The sequence below is a fragment of the Solanum lycopersicum genome, chromosome 1 (assembly GCF_036512215.1).
Source record: "Solanum lycopersicum chromosome 1, SLM_r2.1".
NCBI lineage: Eukaryota > Viridiplantae > Streptophyta > Magnoliopsida > Solanales > Solanaceae > Solanum > Solanum lycopersicum.
The window spans coordinates 85,388,416-85,409,865 of record NC_090800.1 but is presented as its reverse complement, the minus strand read 5'-3'; the positions used below and the strand labels follow the sequence as shown (position 1 = coordinate 85,409,865).

The window sequence follows — 21,450 nt, the reverse complement described above, 5'->3', positions numbered from 1 at the left end:
CGTTTGAATTGGCTTAAAAATGATCAAACCTATTTTTAAGTCAATTTTTGACTTCTGAAAGTATTTGACAAATATAAAAAAAAACAACTAAAAATAAGTCAAGAATGACTTAAAATAATGTACGAAGTGTTTGACAAGGTAAAAATAACTTTGTTGGATCATTGTTACCCATTGTTTCATAATGTATTGTATTGTATGTACTCTATAGTACTGTATTGTATGGTAGATACACTGTTTAGCTAGATTATATTGATTGTTGTTGTTTAGTAACATTTTAATTGTTTGGTTTGATTATATATTGTAATTTATAAATTCACTTGATTATCCTTAATTATTCTAGGGTAGAAGACTTGACTAGGTTTAAATAATTAAGGTAAAGGGTAAAATAGTATTTTGAAATATGATGTAAAGATATAATTGAAAAAAAAATTAAGTAACAATCGGAACACACCAAATTGATTGTTCCATAAAATAGACGAAATTTAACAATACAGTATAATACATTTTAAGTAACAATCAAAACAAACATTGTAGGTATAGTAACGGTACAATCCAATACAATAGATAACAATGATCCAAACATAGTGTAAAATAAGTCCAAAAACAAACGTATTCAAATTGACTTTCTATTTTTTACTTAAAAACTACTTTTTTTTAAGTTAATCCAAATGGACTCTTAATTTTAATGTCTAAATAAAAAAAAATTTAGGAGACAGAGAGAATCTTTTGTTTCTATTGATTGCTTCATACCAAATAACTAAATATTTTCCATGTTTTATTTGTTGATAGTTGGTATAGAAAATATAAGTATTTTTTTCCTTTAAATGTGAATGTGAAGCTAGAGATTGTTTTTTTCTTTTCTTTTTTACTATTGAATGTGAATGTGAATTGACAATTCATTTCAACCAATTATAGTAAATTGCAACAGTTTGACGTATAATACAGGAATTTTTTTACACCATTATTTATACTAATGTATATACAGTGGCAAATAGTACATGCTTTGAGTAAATTTTATCCGATCATATGATTCATATTACTGTAGAAAGGGATTTTTGAATATCAATTCGCCATCATAGAATGATTTATTTCCTCACAATCAACTTACCATCACACAAGAACAATTTCTTTACAACATTTGGGTTACACTTTCCATTACTAAATATGAAAATCAGATAGTATACAAGGCCTAATTTATTTTACAGGACTATTGGAAGATCTATCTACTAGGGGAGCACATGCATATTTACAATAGACTCAATAGAATGTTGTACAACATATGTATAGACATTGTTCCTTAAATATCTAAATACCCTTTTAACAGTCTACATCTTTCACACAGATGAGGCATTAGTTAGAACCATTCCACTACACACCTGGGATAAAAACCTGCTTCTGTAGTAACACCAGAGAGAGATTGCAGTTCTTTCTGGATTTTCCTCCTTTCGTAGAAAACAGAACATGCGAGAGATGTGCATTTCACCCCACTTTCTATGAGCCAATCTCCTCCTCCACAGTGCCGACATATCTAAAAGGAAGTAATAATCGTAAGCATGCATATCACAGATAACATGCTATTAGGTGTAAAATGATATTGGAGAATCTAGGATGCAGCAAAAGCGTATGTGTAGCCAAGGGAGAAATTTCTCAGGACCAATTGTGTTCTGTCAAGTGGATCATTATATGGCTCTAAAGAGAAAAAAAGGAGAAGCTCAATTAGCAGGTAGGGGGGAAGAAGGATCATCATCAACCCTGATTGAAGTTAACATCTATCAATATCAATTTTATAAAGAGAATATAAAAGAATAAAACTTGACGAGTTAAAAGTGCTCACAGCAGCAAGGTGTTGGATGTTTCTTTCCAATACTGAAGTTCTTCCTGTTAAAGCAGCAGCAACTATAGCTTCATTGCTGGAGCAGTTCTGACAGACGTAACTAGATGCCTGGGTCAGTTCTCCACATATGATACAATGTTTTGACAGATAGTAATAATCAATCCTAGTTCTGTGTGCATTTGCAGTAAATCGGTGACGTTTACCAGAAGCCTCCCGCCCTGGACGAGGCATATCTGAAAACCATTGATTCAAGTCAGCTCGAACGAGCCCAAATACTCGTTGCAGAGCTGGGATTATCTGTTTCTTGATGTAATATATGTCATTTAACCTGTAAGGCGAATCAATTGAAAGAACATCCAAGGGATCTACCACGACATCAGCCAGCCTGGCACCCGGTTCACCGTGAACCACAACATAAGGCACTCGCTCTGCATACCGAGGTTCTGCCCTCGGGTCAACTCTCATTGCTTTAGTGGCAACAATTGCTGCTGGTGGAAGTGAAGAAGCCTGTGCAGAATAGGTGCCTAATCGTACCTCTTTTGCGAACACAAAATCCTGAAGAGATACTCTGCCTGATATAATCTTTTTCCACTGACGCACCAGGTAAGATTTTACCTAAGCACAAATAAAAAGAACTTTGATAATAGATACTACATAGTTTGGAATTCCCATCAACATACACATCAACCTTATGGCAGTGACAATAACTGTTTCAACCCAATCAGAAAATGAGTATCTAGTAAATTTACTACTTTAAATTGAACTAGCTGGAGCTACTGTACTGCTTCCTCTTATTGATGATCTCGAGATTCCGAACTTAGGATTCACAAACCACAGTCACCAAATAGATAAGAAATATCAACTGCATCTCAATCCAAACTAGTTAGGTCAGCAATACGAATCATCCCCATCCCCATCCCCATCCCCAATTGGAAAAGGTGCATGAAGGTTAGCAATGTTTCACCTGGAGGACTCCTATAAAATAGCTTCCAAAGGGATTTCTTTCAAGACTTAGCAATCAATGTAAGTTATACTTCATGCTCTAGAAGGCTAAAAGATGACAGATTAATAGGAACTGAAGATAAATATTCAGCGACCACATACATGTGTATACACATAATAAAAAGACTGCTTAAAGTCGAATAGCCACTGGTTCTAAACCAGATTAGATAGAAACCAATCATTAGCCTACCAGTATTGTTGCCTAACATCAACTCAAGACTGGTTATTTTGCCTATCAATCCTGTGTTAATGCAATTTACCAGCCAGAAAATTATCCATGCTTAGATAGGCTTCGTGCAAAGAAGTTGGTCTGTAAAATGCCTGAAAACTGTGTACAATCATGCACAGACAAATATGTCGTGACATGTCAGAACTCGCTATTGAGCCCACATAGTCAAGCATGATCTATGTTTGTCGATTTTAAATATTCAAAGAATTTTAATAACACTAAAGGTAGTGACGTAGGTCGGTACACATCAAAATTACCTTCTCAATATCCCTATATTCAAAAAAGACTCTTAAAGAGCGCTCCATTATCTTGGACACAGCCTCACATGTATCTCTTCGTACTGTCTCAATACCTTTAGCATCAAACACTGGTTTGCTTTGGCCAACGTTCTCGTAACTATAACCAACATATCGTTTCTTAGTAAGGAGGAAGCATGAATGGTAAACCTTTTCCATCTTTAACGTGACTGGATTTGGGTTCATTGCAGTTACTTCTGATGCAATTTCATGACCAATTCGAAAAGCTTCTTCAACAGACCGTCCTTCGAGGAGTACAAACATACTGCGAAAACAAAAGCAGGGATCACCTTGAAACATGAGAACAACACAATAATGAGAGAAATGAACTCTAAATTATCAAAGGCAACATATCAAGTCTGATGAATGAATCCATGGTTTTTTCATTTCTAAAGAGAAAGTATTTGGGTTCATTACAGGAGCAACTTTGTGGCATGGTTGGAAGCTTATTTATCATGTGTCCTTTAAGGAGAAAAGACATGCTACAAAGACAAATAAAATAACTTAACACTAACAGAGCTCTAAATGATGAGAGAAATGAACTTTAAATTATCAAAGGTGACACATCAAGTCTGATGAATGAATCCACAGTTGTTCAATTTCTAATGAGATAGTATTTGGGTTCATTACAGGTGAAGCTACGTGGCATAACTTAACACTAACAAAGCTCTAAATGCTTCAAACTGCAATAAAAAACACTACATTTTGATTTGACCAAAGAATCAACAAAGCTGGTTTCTGAACTTCTAGTCAACATCTCTCATGATTCCATCTCCCAAAGCATTTACTGACAAAATAAATGTTTCTTAACTCAGAAATATCTCATATGATCCAGTCAAAAGATGCTACTGACATGGACACTTAAAAAACTACTTTATAGCCAAAGACTAACCACCAATTTCCACTAGGATTCACAGACAAAGATCAGATGGTAGCTAAAATGAGAAATATCTCATACGATGCAATCAAAACATGCTACTGAGAACTTGATTATGTCCCACAGACATTTTAAAAATATTTGGCAGTCCTAGTGTAGTCACCAATGCCACAACCATTCCTTATCCATCATAAAAATGTGAGATATGACAGATAACAATGCCCCAACTCAGTCAGACACACAATGTGCAAAGTCGGAAACCACAGAAAAGGGAGAGAAACAAGAGGAGCATGAAAATAAATTATTGGACTTCATACCATACTGATTGGAAGAAAAAAGAATCAACAAGTCCAACAAGTGCATGTGCATGAATAAACGCATTTCATCATCATTAAATGTTTCAATAAAACTAATTATTTTCCATTACATTACATCTCCTAGCTATTTCATATGTAACTCAAAACCATGTGGCATTTCAAGATCAATGCAACTGTGCAAGCATTAAATATTGATTACTGCTTGTTGAGATTAAAAAAACCTGGCAAGCATTTCAATTAGATAGTCAGCATAAACTAATACCTGTCCGTATCACCATAAATAACTTTAGCATTCCACCTGTGATTTGTGTTAACAAATGAAATAGCACTTTCCAATGTTCTACGGGCACACTGGACAATACTGTCAGCGAGCTCAGCACAGGGCATGCGCCCACTAAATCCAGCTGCTGTATACCCATAGGTCACATTTGCTATGAGCTTCAAAGCAAGTTGCCTAGCATTGAATATCCGGTGAAGAACTTGCTGTCCAGGAGCCAATTTCTTCATTGCTGTTTTAACCATAATCCTAGTATCCAAAATTTCTTCCAACAAGCGAGGTAATACCCCCTTCTGGACCCTGGGAGGCATATACATAACACCATTTGGAGTGAGCAATATTTCGTCCTTTAAATTATGCATCACATTTGTATCAGGTGAATATGAACTAACCCCGAGGATATTAGCATTCGTAGAAGTAACTTTACCAAGGCAAGTACAGAAACAGAGGTTATATGCAATTATCATTGATGGATAAAGTGACTGAAAATCTAAAACGACAACGGGGTCAGCATAAAATCCAGATTTTGGTTCCATGACAAGGGGTATACATTCCATGGCAGGTTGAGAGGCAACTTGTTGGTTTCCAGGAGAAATGGCAACATAATTCTGTGCGTGAGCCAACCTCAGAAACATTGATTCAACACGGTACTGTGAACCCCGAGAAAGAACTGAAAAGAAGTCGATGCCGAAAATCCGTGCAAGCTCTGATGTTCGATTTACCACATCAAGTTGATTCATGATTTGAAGGTTCAGCTTTGTCCTCTCTAAAAAGTATTCTATACATCTGTATCTTGCACGTTCAGGACCGCTTGAAAACCAATTTGTCAATACCTTGTTAGGAATATATGGAAATTTACGTCTCAGCACTGCTTCAGCCACGGCCTCAAGTGTGTACAAATTCAGCTTCACTTCACCACGCATCAGTCGCCAAATGTTAAGGACAATTCTACCCCCTACATGGACGCCACTGGCGTGAGTTCGGCCCCATTCATCATCTATTATAGCAGCATCTTCATGAAACATTGGGTCAGCAGCAACAGCTTCAGATAAAATATCACTTAGTTTTCCTCCTTCAGAGTCTCTAGAAGCTATATTGCCCTCAGATGGAGTGCGAGATATTTTGTTAAGCAAACCAATGCCAAGGTATGCAGCCCGTTCAGCAAGAAAACCAAGGGAACCACCTTGAATATCCCAGCCCATAAATATGTCTGGGTCAAAAGAATTAATCATCTTTATGATATGAAAAAACACTTGCCTCTCTTCAATGAAAGTTAAAACTTTACATTCAGATACTCCATCAAGGTTTCTTTGAACTGATTCACCATTGCAATGCAAAAGTACATGAGTATCAGATCCAAAATCATCATCTTCCTGAAAAACAAGAACAATAATTCTTACGGCATCAAACCGAGGATCAGGTCTCAGATCACCCCTTGATTCTGCTTGGACCTCTAAGCTTAATATTGTTAACTGCTGTCCACAACCAATACTAGCCGGGTCTCGAAAGCCAGTTTGACTTAACGGAGTTAGCCTTGATTTTCTATCAGGACCAGATATCTGGGAGAGATCTTGAGATCCACGCATTGATGGTTCACATTTCAAAATAATTTCTTCATCTTGTTTTATTCTTGCATCAGGGACAACAGGATTCATTTGTACGCCATTCTTTTCCTGACATTTTTTGTTAGCTTGAAGCTGATTTGGATTTGGTTCGGAACCAGAATACATCAAAGGTTGATCACAAAAAGTGGATTGAGAATCCTGTGATTCTGCTATATGATCAGAGCAAACCTTTGTTGATGGGTACACTGGTGGGGCTGAAACCACATCCATTTTAGAAGAAACTACATAATCAAGTGACAGCCATCGACGAACACTTTCACTTCGTGGTGGTGAATATACAGGAGTCAACATGTATAAATAAGATCCATCATTTTGATAATGAACAGGTACACCCAACAAATTGTCTTGACAAGGAACATAGTTGCTTGTTCCACAATTTGCACTGGAAATCTTTTCTTTAACAAGGCAATTCCCCTCAAAGAAAGGGGGACATTCATCTAAACCTCTATCCTGATCACATGTCCTTATTTTATTTTTCTTGTTGACATGGTAACTAGGAGTACCACATGCAGACTGAGCATTGCGTCTAGGTTCATCTGTGAACTCCACTTTAGGAGGTTTCTTGATGAAGGTCATGCCTTTAAGTTCCAGATCATCAGCAGATACACCGACTACTGTAGATATTGAACAACTAGGAGAAGCAGAAGATTGACTTAAACCTATAACATTCGTTTGCAGCAATTTCCCACAACCAGGAAATTTTTCTTCAGTTTCAGATGTGAACCGAGAACATGGAGCAACTATAGAAGTACAAAGATCAGGATCTGAAATTTTTGTACATATCACACAGCTGTCAATATTTTCGCAACTACAGCATCCACAGCCTCCCATGTAAACGGCAGATCTTTTATTCTCAACATCAGGAAGCTGGGATAGATCTTTAGTCCCTTGTGATGTTGATGCATTTTCCTGCATAGAGCTACATAGAAGTGGCAACTTATCATGAGGAGGACTATTTGATTTGTCAGCTTTGATGTCACCAGGCTCAACCTGCAACTGAAGTGCAAGAGGGTTCCTTTCATGACATTCTCTAGGCTGATCCGTGATCGCTGATCGAGATATCAAGAAATCATGAGGCATTTTCTCTTTCTCATCATGAATGGATTCTGAATTAAAAGAAGAATCCTCTTTTCCTTTTGCACCAAGTTGTACCTTTTTTACCTGATTTCCATATTCAGAAGGCTCAGCCTGATAAGATCTTTTGAGCCTCATCAAATCACGTGTAGAGCATTCAACTATCATACCAGATTCCACTTCACAATTAGCAGATTCTTTCGAACTTCTCGTTAGAAAATTAGGGTATTTGTTAAAATTCATGTGAGAAAAAGTTCCTCTGCCATCTCTTTCGTCACAAATGTGAATGCTAGGTGTGAGATGTGAATCATTCAAATTCTGACCCAAAGCAATTGGTAAAGAGCAATATCCTGTTTTTTCCTTTTTGTGTTTATTGCTAGTAGCTAAAGTAGCCTTATTCCAAGAATCTGCTTGGGAAGATGTCCTAGTTCTTTTTGGTGTTTCAGATGACTCATTAACAAAAGAAATGGGGCTTGGATCATCATTGGAGCCATCCAGCTGAGGAATCATCGTACTCGTTGAACTTCTGCATGAATGATCGTTGCTGATGGACTGAGAAGTCTTTCTGTCTAATTCTTCAAAATAACAATCGTGAACAGAATCAAGAATGTCCTCACACTCTTGCTGAGATTCATTCTCATAGGCTACATTTGCCTTCTCCAACGCCGTATCAATAGTTGTTGCTGGCATTAAAGGGCTCAAAATGGTTTCCCGAGCAAGGTCATCATCAGAGTTTATGTCCTCTGCAGCTTGAGAAGATGCAAGCCAGTTTAGAAGTCTTAAAGCGTCCTGATCTGAAGCCTACATTGCAAACAATATGAATCGGAAATGGATTCTGGAAAATTAAGGATTGAATACTAGGAAGATTAAAGAAATGTAAAGCAAACAATAGAAAGCAACAATGCTCAGGATGTCCAACCAGAGATCACATCCAAGCAAGGCATGAGCCCTAGTAAACAAAGTAACAGCACCTGAAACAACAGCAATGTTGCACAGAGTGACCAAGTCAACAACCAGGGGCCTAATTTACCTTCACATCTTGTGAGGCTACCATGGAAACAGTTGCTTCCAATTGATCAGCTAACAATTGTTTGGGACATGCATCAGTTCCCACCCTTTTTTCCAAAACATGACCTTGAAATAATCCTTCTTCTGGGCATCTGGACGGTTCTCGTATACTATTTAAAGAGCCACAATGTCCAATATTGGCAATGTTCCCATCATTCATTGATAAGTTGACTGACTGCAGCATATCAGAAGAAACCTTCACATCATTGCTTAATCCCATTAGGATCTCTTCATATCCAATCCAATGTGAAAGTGTTCTCAAGACATCATCTCGAAGTGGTTTACCAGGATCAGGAGGCAAGCCCACTTCATGCACCCCATTCCTCGCAAATTCCTCCTGATACAAGAAAGAACATATAAAATAAACCAAAGTGATTAGAAAAAATGAATGGGCCTGAAATAAACTTGGTTATTAACAAACCTCCCAAATCGGTATTAGTGACTGAACCATTTTCTCTTGGGAACAGGTTTGTGAAAGCGACATATAGGATATCAACTGCTGATTCATAATTGCTGCATAAGCATACACCGAATTAAGAAATTTAATCGAAGTGTAAGCACATACAAGTTGTCTGTCAAGTCATAAAAACCAACCAACCATCAACACTAGCATCTCCTTCAAGTTCAGAGATACTTTGTCGCTTAATGTTAGGAATATCTGGGTCTGTTGAAGGATCAGCCTGACTAGATAATTTCCAGATCCAATTGTCCGGAATTGTAGAAGATATCCAAATTGGCATATTGAAACAAGACTCACCATCTAAATCAACCTAAGAGATGTAACCAATATTATATACCATAAATAGCACATATTAAACTAACAGCAAATATATCTATTATAGTGTGAAAGCCCTTTTACCTGAAACTCTGCAGTAGTGGAAGTGGACATATCAGAAGGCCTTCTTCTGTCAACGCAGTTGGCTTTCCTTGGGGAGAAAGTATCTGGAGTTGGATTGCGGAACTTCATCTTAGATACATGTAGATGGCCCATCCCATACAAATTATAGTCAACCTGAAAGTTTTATGCATGAAGGGTAAAAGAACATTTTATAAGTCAGCCAGAGAGAATTAAGCAAGGATCTCAAATGTTATTAGAAACTAAGGTAGCATTTATAATGCACTTGTGAAGATGGTATATGATACTAAGAAGAAATTTGGAAACTAAGATATCATATCTTCACCTTAAGCGCATGTCCAACATCACCAGTTATTAACTAGGAGAGTCTACCCGGGAAAAAAAATAAAAAAAGTACACTGTCATGATATGCGAGAAAAGTAAACAGCAGCATATATTTTATCAAAATTTTAAGTTAACCACGAAATCTAACAGAAATAAAGCAATTGAGAAAAGAAAGAGAGAGAACAACAAAATTATTTTATTCGAGTTTTGTTAATAAGAAATCATAAACCATACAAAAACAACCAAGCATACTAATCACTTCTCAATAAGGTTCAATCAGAAGACATATCAAGGGATCAACTATACAGAATTGTCCATATAGAAGCCGGCAAAAAAGTTCTCAGAGAATTAACAAACACAGAATTGCTTTCTTAACTTTGAGTAACTTAATTTATTTGAAATTAACAATAATTTATAGTTCTCTTTCTTAGTTTTGAGTAATCACTCTATATTTCTGAACTTAAGAATCAGTGGTTGAGAATAGAAACAAAAATAACAGGGAAACATGCCCCTTCGGTTTGAGATCTGAAACATGGACCTCTCCATTTACCAGGACAAAAGAATTACTATAAGGGAATAAAGCTTATAATATTCACGAAGGAGGGACAAATAAAAAGGCAATTGCTTAAATGCAGAGATAATCATCACTAGATATACGTGCTGCTAATATTGGTACGTATAAATGTATTCCCAAATTAAAAAAATTATAACATATCTATTTGCCTTTTAAGTACTTCTAAACATATCTATCTGAAACATGGACCTCTCCATTTACCAGGACAAAAGAATTACTATAAGGGAATAAAGCTTATAATATTCACGAAGGAGGGACAAATAAAAAGGCAATTGCTTAAATGCAGAGATAATCATCACTAGATATACGTGCTGCTAATATTGGTACGTATAAATGTATTCCCAAATTAAAAAAATTATAACATATCTATTTGCCTTTTAAGTACTTCTAAACTTATATATATGCTTGAGATACAACATCCCCCTGTCCCTGCAGAACTTTTAACCCCTTATCACTTTAGTATGTAATACAAGAGTTCACTATCCATGAATTAAAAAGTGGTTACCAGAAATTGAAGAAGGAAAGGAATATGAGATTCGTGGGGCTGTAATGACTTATCCAGTACTGCGCCTCCCTGTATAGAAGGAACACAAAATTGTAATGATAACAGGAAAAACAAAATGATGGTCCATCCTTCAATTCCTAAGATATCAAAGGCAGTGAAAGAAATTTCAGTGTCAAGGAGTGCTTCTTTGCCAGTTGCAACACTAAGATAGCAGATATATCACATTCTTATTTACCAAGGAATGGCTTATGTGTAGTCCAAGCACTACAGTGTGCAAAAAAATAAAATAAGAAGAAGAGGCGAACTCTAGTTAACAGTAAATAAAACATGCAATAGCTAAAATTAGTTTGATAATTTGATTTAAAGATATATCGTGGAGGCTATTCATTCACCAAGTTCAGTTACAATGCAGTTCAACTATCTCAAAATTTTATAGCATATACCTAATCAGCATCTTAAATACTTTCATGGAGTTGCATATATCTTGCCTAGATTTCAAAGTAGTACAATCACAATTCACAACAGCATGATGTTAGGAAATTTTTTAAAGCAAACAACTGCTTCCTCTGTTATGTTTGACCAAAATACCTAGATTGATAAAAACTTGTTACACGTACCAGAAGAAGATTGGCAGCACGTGAAACGTCTTGTGGATGATAGCTTATATTTCTGTCAAGGAACTTCTAGGCAAAACTCAAAATAATAAGAGATATGAGCACAAACACCAAATAGTTTCTCAAGTAAATATAATAATCTTATTTGATTTACCCTGCTTTTTCCATAGTCGCATCTCAGATAGGGGTGGCAATTGAGCGAGTTGGGTCAAATTTGGGTGGATCGACAACAATCGGGTCAAGACCCACCACAACCCAAAATTGCTTGGGTCAAAACGGGTTAGGCAATGGGTTATATAACGGGTCAAGATCATACCCAACCTAACCCAATTTTTTTTTTGGAAATTCGTAACTTTGTCTATATTTTTTTTGGTAATAACTGTGAAATATGACCATTGCAACAACAAGAACCATATAACATATCAAATTGAAAAAAAAAGTTTTTAAAAAATATTTTGACAAGATCTCTCATTAGCCAATTTGGGTTACATATCAACCAATTTATAATGGGTTGAGGTAATGAATAAGTGGGTCAACAACCCGCCAAAACTTAAACGGGTTGGGTGGGTTTTTGCCACCCATAATCTCATAATATGACCTCTTTCCTACAACGGAAGTCTTTTCTGCCTCCAATATTTCAAACTAATATGAAGTAATACTACTTTATATTACTTCAGATTTGGAGTTCCATATCCTCAACCAACTCATAAATATTTCACACTCAAACTCTCCTTCTTCACCAGACTCAATACAATAATTACTCCAGCATGTTACACTTAAAATTTAGCGAAGACCAGTCCAGTACATTAAAATGGGATGAGAGAGTATAAGAAAACTACAAATAATTCTATCCTCAATATCCTAAAAGAATAAGAAGCTTTATTCCAAAGAGGGCAGAATGACTATTTGGGCCAGGCAGTTATTAACAAACCTCAAGGCTTGAGAAATAAAGAGGCAGGGACCATCTGACCGTGTCTATTTTTGAATTTACTATGCCTCTTTACTACCTAATTACATTAATTCGCAGCAAAAAGCACCAACATTAGGCAATGTAGGATACAGATAGATCTTCAAAAACAGTTCCTCTGAAGAATGATAACCATAAAACTTCCTTGCTCGTACAAGGCTGCAGCCATGGACATGTTGACGTTTGGAACCAGCATTGCCTTTAAGCTGAAAGAAATTTTAAGACAAGTCCATGCATAATTTCAATCAGCAATTTGCAGAAAAGTGTCACCTGTAAAATCAGATGAATAAAGGATACTCCACTCAGATCAGACTTACCTTGAGCACCTTCTCAAGAGCAAGAGCTAGAGCATTCGTGCATTCGCTCCCTAAAAGATTTGAATCCAGATAATTATATAGAGGAAACAGTGTGAAATATCAACTTCAGTAGAAAACAAATTATCTAACAAGCTTCTAAAATTTATTATGCCCGCCCAGTTTTGAGTTAACTTGTTCTTATTATGTTCTGCATACAACTTGAACTACTAATGCACGCCACGGTTTCGTATAATAAGAACCTTAGGTAAAAGCAATCAAAGTACACAACTCAAGGCATTCAAAAAGCTCGTACGTATTTTTCCAATTGAAATAGATCCCTTCGGATTAACTATAATTAAAGGTGCCAATAAAAAGTTTGACCACTTATAAGTAATTAGTTTTGGATCAAAACACACACCACTTCAACTTCCTCTTACTCTACACACAATGGCCCCCCACAAAGAGAGAAATTAAAAGGTGCATATACCTTTTTCATCAGATTGGAGGAAGAGCTCCGAGCATGGAACATAGAAGTAAGGCAGGGCCTGCAACATGATGCATGTTAGGTCAGCCAGGGAGTCACGAGCAAATATTCTGTATAATCATGTCAACTTCTTCAATTACGATGCCCACCATTTTTTGTGATAACGGTGTCAAAGAGTGTTTCATGCCAAGGTTGAACAGGAAAAAAGAGAGAAAAATTTAACAGACTGGGATTTTTATCCTTTAAGCATGCAATTTTTTTTTTTAAAAAAAAAAAGAAGTGCCAACAGCAGATTCACCCTCCTTATTATATGATCTTCCTTGCAACCCTACTCAAAGAATTAAAGCATCTTGTTGGAAAGATAAATCTCCTCTTTTATATTGTTAAACATATCTTGATCAACATTAAAACATTTGAGGAAGTTACTAAAGTATCATTCATGTTACGATGTAGCACTAGATTCCAATCACTATGAAATATCATATGTTTACACAACTCCTATACTTTTAGCAACTCCAAATACACCATTGACTCTCAAGTCCCAATTGGTAAGGCGAGGAGACAATTTTCAGATAGTATATATCCCCTTTATACTAAGTCAAAACACTAAACAATTTTTAAAAAAAAACGACTATCTTTATTATACTGTCAGCGCATTTGGGCGACTTTTGGAAAAAAAATACTATGAGAAAAGTGTGTTTCAATAGTTGGTACTTTATTTAAAGATTCATGAGTGTTTTTTCGTGTAAGAGGTGTTTCAATGAAAAGAACTTCAAACCCTTCTTTATTGAACAACTTATTTGGAAAAACTACTGACATAGAAACTAAACAGACATATTTCCAAACGAATTCATAAACAAATGCACCAAACCGTCTTCTCTTACAATCTGGGAAATAACAATAACAGCAAAAAAGGGGCCAGCACAGTACAGATAGACATGTAAAGCAATCCCAGGTCTCACTATTCATATGTTCCACCATATTCAAAATGTTAAATTACAATAATAAAACCAGTATTCTGTGGTGTGTACAGTAAAAGAGTACAGTCGAAGAGCAAAACTGTTCTTTGTGCAAGTGGAAAAGGTTCAAAAAAATAAAATGATATAACTTCATTTTTCATAGAATGCCTTTAGTTTGAATTTAAGTAGGGTTTAAGAGAAATTGAATATGTGAGATAAAATATTGACTTCTTAAAATTTAAAAAAACAAAATAGAACTTTCTCATACAATTAGCATGCATTACGGAATCCCATCATGTATTATATTGGTTAAATAATCTATAACTAGGGTAAACAAGTACAGGTTCAACCTCTCGCTGTTCTTGCCATTGGGATCAGTCTTTTGAACATATCCATTGTGGAATTTATTTACTTTTTTTGATAGATAAAAGCATCATTCATGGAACTTACATACCAGGTACAAAATTATTTCTTACTAATCACCTACCAACCTTTTTTCTTGGGCACCATATCATATACTTCTCCCTAGCTATCAGAAGTTCTTTTTTTTTTTATGCAGATACCCTTCTTTCTTGGGCACCATATCATATACTTTCTCCCTAGCTATCAGAAGCTATCAGAAGTTCTTTTTTTTATGCAGATACCCTTCTTTCTTGGGCACCCCATCATATGCTTTCTCCCTATCAGAAATTATTTTATGTCGATATCATTCTTTCTTCGTAACTATATCATATGTTTTCTCCCTATACAGAAAACTGATCTATTGGTTACCCTTTACCCTATTTTCTAATTACAGTTGGCACAATCTTGCACATCTAAAGTGTACTTATATATCAAACCCTAAATACAGTCTCTCCGCTCGTTAGATGTTTAGAACAAGAAATACAAGAAAGTCGAGGATATAAAATTCGGGCTTACTCCATGAAGGTGCAAGCATGTCTTCTGGCCACCAGGAGTGGCGCCGTACACTCTGATCACCGGGACTTCATTAACTCTCCCACCTGTTCATATAAAGAAAAATTAAGAATCGCAAACAAGTGCTCCCGATTCTAGCGAGCGGAGTAGTGAAATTCAAGAACCTTGGAAACTGCTGTAACAAATGTCAAAACCAGGAAGTGGAGCGGTCATGTAATAGTCAATTGAAACAATTCGAACACTGAAGAATTTCGAATCGGCCTGAGAATCCGCCATTTTCTTCTTCAATTTGGTGTTTCTGATTCATCTGCTTTTGGAATCGGTACCAGTTCCGTTTGGCGCCGCTTTCACGGTTTTATATTAAGAGGCGTTGAAACTTTTTTTCAACTTGGAAACTTGTTTTACAAGATTTGGGTCGGGTAGATCCGGGCCCAACTATATTTTATATATAAAGAGAGTGAAAAGAAAAGAATTAATAAAAAATAAAATGGATGCACTAAAAAGTTTTTAAAATATCCTAGGGTAGCGATTGAACATGGAAATTCTTTTTTAATAAAAATATTTTTAAAACGTAGTAATTTGTTTATACTATATGGAAATGAATTTTTGGTTAGTTTTATATAATAAGTTTTAAATTCTATAAATTGATTGAATATCGTTTTTCAATTTCAATAACTTTTCTTTTCAAATTTCAACTCAATTCTATGTCTAAATTTCTCGAGATGTTAAATTTATATTCAGATATGACTTTAATTTTATTCATTATTTTTTAATTTCGACTTTAAAAACTTTTTTTTAGTGTGGCAAATCTATGTCCATGTGCCTGCTAACGTAGTATTTCTTATGAAAAATAAATTGAAACAGATATTTCTGGAAGCAAATGGGTAAAATTGGATGTTTACTAGGATTTAAATCAAAATAAGAAAACAACATAGTATTTCTACCTATTTGGCTATTTCTCCTTTTAAATGTAAACAACAACAGTAAATGATGAAACATAGGAAAAATAGTATATTATCCCAAATTTGTAGTTCTAATTTTCATCTCGAAGTAAAGAAATTTTATTCGTCCAATCAATCACCATACACAAAAATAAAAAATTAACTATTACACTATTGGAACCACTTGGATTTTGACGATCATTGTCATCACAAATCCTAAAATTTCAACCACTTATTGGCCGGAAAGGTTTTATGGAGAAAACAGGTTTTAAATACCATTTCTTTCGTCCCATGTTAATTGATCTTTTTCTTTTTACACATGCATATTAAAAAATTATAACTAATAACATAATTTTACTAATATTTCCCTAAAAAACATAAACAAATATGAATACTTTAAAAAAATAATTAATTGCAACAGTATATAGGATGAATAAATAAGTTCTTGATTTGGTAACGTAGACAATTAATATGAGACACTTATTTTTTAGTAAGATGAATCCATATGGGACGGATGTAGTATTGATACAAAAACATCATATTCATGTTTGTTGCACACTATGTTGATCAGACTCTTCAAAATGTGAAGGGTGCATGTTGGATCGTCAAAAGTAGTATATTTTCAGAGAATCCAACACGGGTGTGACATCGATTGCAAACTTAGGCTGCACATGCCGTTTCCCAGTACTTAGTGAATACTAACACAAAGTGACTGGAAAAAGCTTCTTATATGGCAGAAAGCAAAGGTGAATCCATGTTTTAGAGTTATTAGGTGTAATGTAATCTTACTATATGTCTACATAGTTCTTTGTGCGGAAGCAACGAATACAACTGAATCTATCTTAGTCGCTCTCTAGCTGATAAGAATTATATTGAAACACTGTTGGGAATTCCGCGCCCAGTAAGTCCAAGCTCACTACTAGGACATAGCAAAGTGTAGGGAATATTGGCAGGTCCAACTCTGTTCTTCAAGTTCGGATCATCGTTCATTTTAATGATCTTTTGTTCAATTTCTTCTAGCTTCTTCCCAAATCTTTCAAATGCTTGTAATGGTTCTTCATCTGTGGTCCATTCAGGAGCTCTTTTGCCAAGGAAGACTTCATCAGATGTATGCAATGACAATGCTTCTATCAACGAAATGCCAAGTATGCTTTGTGGCAGAGGAGTGATTGTCTTCAAGAAAGCCTTTTCAGGGTTGGACTTAAGCTCTTCATACTCTGAAGTTTCAGGCTCAGGCATGAACCTCCTGCTCATTGAGGGGCGGTTTGGAGGGTATCCTCCGTAAGGATATTGCCCGAAATTTATTGCTGCATGAAGTGCTGAAGCTATCCATATTATGATTGTGCAACAATCTATGAGTTCTTCGCGAGTCTGCATCTTAGGCCACCATGGTTGTTCCTTTTTGTCTCCGTGCCCCTTCTCCCGTGCTTCTTTCCACCAACACTGTAGTTCTGTGTCTATCTTGACCATTTCATCAGTTTTGTAATAGAAGTTGCAGTAGTCTCTCACCCATGTTTTGATTGCAGACCAAATCTCGAGTCCATCCACTGCATATGGGTAGTCCTCTATAACTAGCTTGATGCCATGTGGTTGGCTTGAGTCCTCCACAGCCATTCCTCTGACATAAACAAAGCAAAAGAAGTTTGAGTCAGTTAGAAATTTAAGTAAATGATTATTCTTTTGATCTTTGGAACTTAGGAATGTGATGTACCTCTTGATGAGATCGGCAGGCAAAGCTTGCTGAGGGAAAACCCAGTCCTTGTATATGGTAGCTGACATTTCCAGAGAAAACTTACCCGGAAAAACAGTCATTTCAAGAATTCCATCAGCATTGATGAGCATTTGACGGGCCAATGCATTTATGTACATTGTGTCGCGGAAGTGAGGGTGCAGAAGCTTATAAATTGGATGAAGAACACTTAATTGTCTGTTTGTTGCTATGATAAATGGCTCAGTTACGGCATGAGTGTGCAACCTTCAGTGAAAACGAGGAGTGAATTGTTGATGAATTAACACATTACACACTCAGGCATTGCATAATGATGAGGACTATATGGTAACAAAGTTTACCAATGAGAAACAAGCTGGTGAAACCCAGAATCATTCACTGTGACATAAGCTTTTGCGAGCTGCCAAATGGTTGCTTCAGCACCAGTTTCTGCCGGTGTATATACATTGCTGACAATTCTCGACTGTTCATTCTCTCGAGTCAACTCAATAGCAAGTGGTGTCAAGGATCCATCTTCTTTCAAGAAAAGCAATGTTCTTGAGGCATACGTCTGTGTGGTTGTTGTGTTTATGCGTTTCAAGTATGGCATTAGGCTGTCATGGTGATCCAAAATGAACAGTCTCTTGTCCTTGATCGCCTACATCGTATGTTTCCTTGTTCAAGCAATTACAATCGACATATCTGAAGAAAACTGGTCTAAGAAAAACTTTCAATACCTACCTTTTCTATGGTCAATCCATCTAGATTGTGCTTTACATGTTCCTCAGAAATGGTGCTCCTCTGCTCACCAGATAGTGTTGGATCTAGCTTGCTTGTTGGAGGAAATTCCTGTCAGCAGAAAATTAACAGGTCAACCACAACCAGTGATTTTTATGTGTAAAGAATGTTCTGTTAACTATCAAGGGATGACTTAGAAAAGAAAATCTCGAGTGTACTTGGAGACAGCGGATAACGACAGGGTTTAGTCCAGCCAGCATTTCTCTTGCAAATTCTTCATCAGTCCCCCATGCAGATTTATCCTCTGCCCTCCAAACATTTCAAAGAGAAGAGTTTTTCAATGAACTAAGTCTAGTACCAGTTCAATAAAGTGTAATATCTATAACACATGCACATCGCCCTATGCTTATTTAGATTCTTTAGAAAACAAACAAAAAAGTGCTTCTGTTTTAGCCCTTACCTCTGATTACTTGTGGCATTGGAAACTTAAAAGCGTAATCACCATCAGATCGTAGCAGTTCTTTAAGCAGCTCCAATGGAAGGTGGTCTCGTATTTTGTCCACGAAAGATTTACTAGGCAACCTGATTCCACCTTCATAGAGTTTCCACATATCTTCAAATGAATCAAATTCAAAAGGTGTTTTATTAAAAAGAGCTAAAAACCCCGGGACAAGGAACTGAAATATTGATTTCAGTCCAGTTGCTGCAAAATCAGACATCTTTAGTGGGCTGAACCTCTCATCTCTAGGCACATAAATATCCAAAGTTTTCCTTAATGGAAGCCGGCTTTCGCTTTTAGGATCTGTAAAAAAGGATAAAAGACAACACCCTTCTTGTAATGAATGTGCTTTAATTGAAAAATTCATGCTGTTACAATGATAAAAATTGAACAGATGATTGAACTTCAAGATCTTCTAACCAATTTTTGTAGGTGGCCGGCCTGTTCTTCCTCTACGCGGATAAGGGTAATCAGATGATCCTCCAAGAATCTTGCGAACGTATGTTTCACCCTTCTCAGGATCACCTAAATCATTATAGACATCATAGTCGTAGACCCTATCCCATTCCTCACGCTTTCCAGTTCCATTTCCTCTCAGATTTTCCAGTTCCTCTTCTCTATAATACTGTAAGGGTGCTGGTGTTTCATTTGGAAGGTAAGTCTACAACAAGAAATCAAAGGTTTTTACTTAGCAGAGAAGTAAAATAATTTACATTGAAGTTCTGATATTATGACTATTATCAGAAACTAAGTTGAATCATTTGCTACACAATTAGTCCATGATTTTCTGACTTCCAAGAAGATCCTATAAAGCTTTACACAATGTTGTTAAATACTGGTATAAGTCCCTTTCGAAACTCAACTGAGAATATCTAACTTTAGTCTTACCTGATTGGCAAAGAAAACGCGATCTTTTTTATAGTACTCAGAGTGGTAGATCCAAGAATTGCAGACAAATTTAACTTTTCCATGGCCTGGTACATCATCCAATGTCAAAGTTTTTAGATAGAATTCATTGTGGTGAGAGTTCTTGATCAAGAAAGCCCCTGGGATTCCAATCTCCTCATTCCATTCAAAGTTGACACTGAATGTAGCTTCTCTTTCTGTTAAAGTTGAAATCTTCCAACCTTCCAAATTTGCTGGCTTTCCAAGCTTTCCTCTGCCCTTATTAGCTAAACAAAAAAACAGTTGCAATTTCTCATGTCATCTAAAATTGGGATTAGTATCTTGAAAATAAGGCTTACATGTTACAACCAGTTAAAACACGCCAATAGTTAAAAATTCTCTATACTGCCAGTGTATATGACTTAAAAAATGATGATAAGTATATCATACCGGCCTCAGTGTTAACAGCACTGATGAGCTGCAGAGAGACCTTATGTCCAAGAATCTCATCAATTTGGTCAACAACAGCATCCTTAGCATCAGTTAAATCCAAGAAGTTCTTCTTCATCAGAACAACTGTACCCTTTATGGTTTTGGTTTCACCAGCCTCATATCTTGCCTTTTTACTGGCATTTTCATCCATACTTGGATCTGAAAGCTTTCTAGACATTTTTCCTCAGAAAAAGTTTCAAGTGAGAACCAACTTTTCATACTGAAAATGAGACATGTTAGCACTTGTGTTTATATAAGCAAAGAAAAGCATTGATGCCTATGCACAAGAAGCTTCACTTGTTCAAATCAGTCCTCCAATTAATTACAAAGACTCTTGGCCTCATTTTATAAAAGTAAAACTCCTTCATATATGGTTATTAAACTTAGCCTTTCGCATTTCGTTGTCAAGTCATTTAAAAGATAACTATAGATAATCGTTCACGACTTTAACTGATAATATAAAAATTATCGAACAACATAAGTTACATTCTTAAATTTATTACACCATGTTAGGGTGAAGATTCCCAGAACATGTATCAAATTTGGTTTCATATTGTCATTGAATACTCTGAGATGTGACCAACCACTTTAATTCTTCTCAACTCAACTGTTCTACAAGTTGTACTAAAATATTTTAAAAATTTACGACACTTCTTCCGATAATAGATCCTCACTGTGACCAAAGAACCAAAATTAAAATAAAAAATTCTTTATATTTGTTTACAATCTAGTTGTTCAAAGTCATTCAGCTTTTTTGAATTTTTCTTTGCATCTTTTTTCTTTTTTTTGAAAAATCTACTCAATAGATCTCATTTTTAAGTGTCTTTTTAGTCTAAAATAAAATAAAATGTTTAAGATAAAATAATTTTTATCAAAAAAAATCAAGAGAGAATTGATTGTTTTTTTAATTTAATTCTACCGTTGCGATTGAAGGGGCAAAAATTAATAAGTATATACTCATTTGTCAGTTGTAAGGCTTGATATATAAAGCCAATTCTTCATAAATAACGCCTTCTACTAATTTTTTTTTATAATGAATGTGTAATTAAAACCTTAATGGGCTGTTTGGTTGGTGTGATGGAACAGACAAGTAT

At 35.7% G+C, this 21,450-nt stretch overlaps 2 protein-coding genes across 7 annotated transcripts; both read right to left on the bottom strand.

Moving 5' to 3' along the window:
- Positions 1–1,124: 1,124 nt before the first annotated feature.
- LOC101266467 (DNA polymerase zeta catalytic subunit) lies at positions 1,125–15,510 on the bottom strand. 6 transcript variants are annotated; one of them, XR_011213262.1, is made up of 16 exons: positions 15,258–15,510; positions 15,097–15,179; positions 13,223–13,280; positions 12,757–12,806; positions 12,533–12,645; positions 11,476–11,518; positions 10,859–10,927; positions 9,459–9,611; positions 9,198–9,369; positions 9,021–9,112; positions 8,562–8,936; positions 4,818–8,332; positions 3,323–3,626; positions 2,163–2,449; positions 1,835–2,067; positions 1,125–1,528 (listed from the first exon to the last, which is right to left on the bottom strand). XR_011213262.1 is itself a non-coding variant. In XM_010314523.4 (15 exons), the coding sequence occupies exons 1-15, from the start codon at positions 15,367–15,369 to the stop codon at positions 1,355–1,357; spliced, it is 5,928 nt and encodes a 1,975-aa protein (XP_010312825.3). In that variant the 5' UTR covers positions 15,370–15,510; the 3' UTR covers positions 1,125–1,354. The 6 variants fall into 6 exon arrangements, 3 of the variants coding, with proteins under 3 accessions (XP_010312825.3, XP_069148579.1, XP_069148582.1); XR_011213263.1 differs by having other exon boundaries at positions 3,512–3,626; XR_011213264.1 differs by having other exon boundaries at positions 9,194–9,369; positions 15,258–15,420.
- A 1,281-nt stretch (positions 15,511–16,791) lies between these two features.
- On the bottom strand, positions 16,792–20,926 carry LOC101244618 (probable linoleate 9S-lipoxygenase 5). Its single transcript, XM_004230159.5, has 9 exons — positions 20,315–20,926; positions 19,868–20,151; positions 19,400–19,640; positions 18,941–19,282; positions 18,699–18,784; positions 18,484–18,591; positions 18,105–18,400; positions 17,746–18,009; positions 16,792–17,652 (listed from the first exon to the last, which is right to left on the bottom strand). The coding sequence occupies exons 1-9, from the start codon at positions 20,532–20,534 to the stop codon at positions 16,902–16,904; spliced, it is 2,592 nt and encodes an 863-aa protein (XP_004230207.2). The 5' UTR covers positions 20,535–20,926; the 3' UTR covers positions 16,792–16,901.
- Between the last annotated feature and the right edge of the window lie 524 nt (positions 20,927–21,450).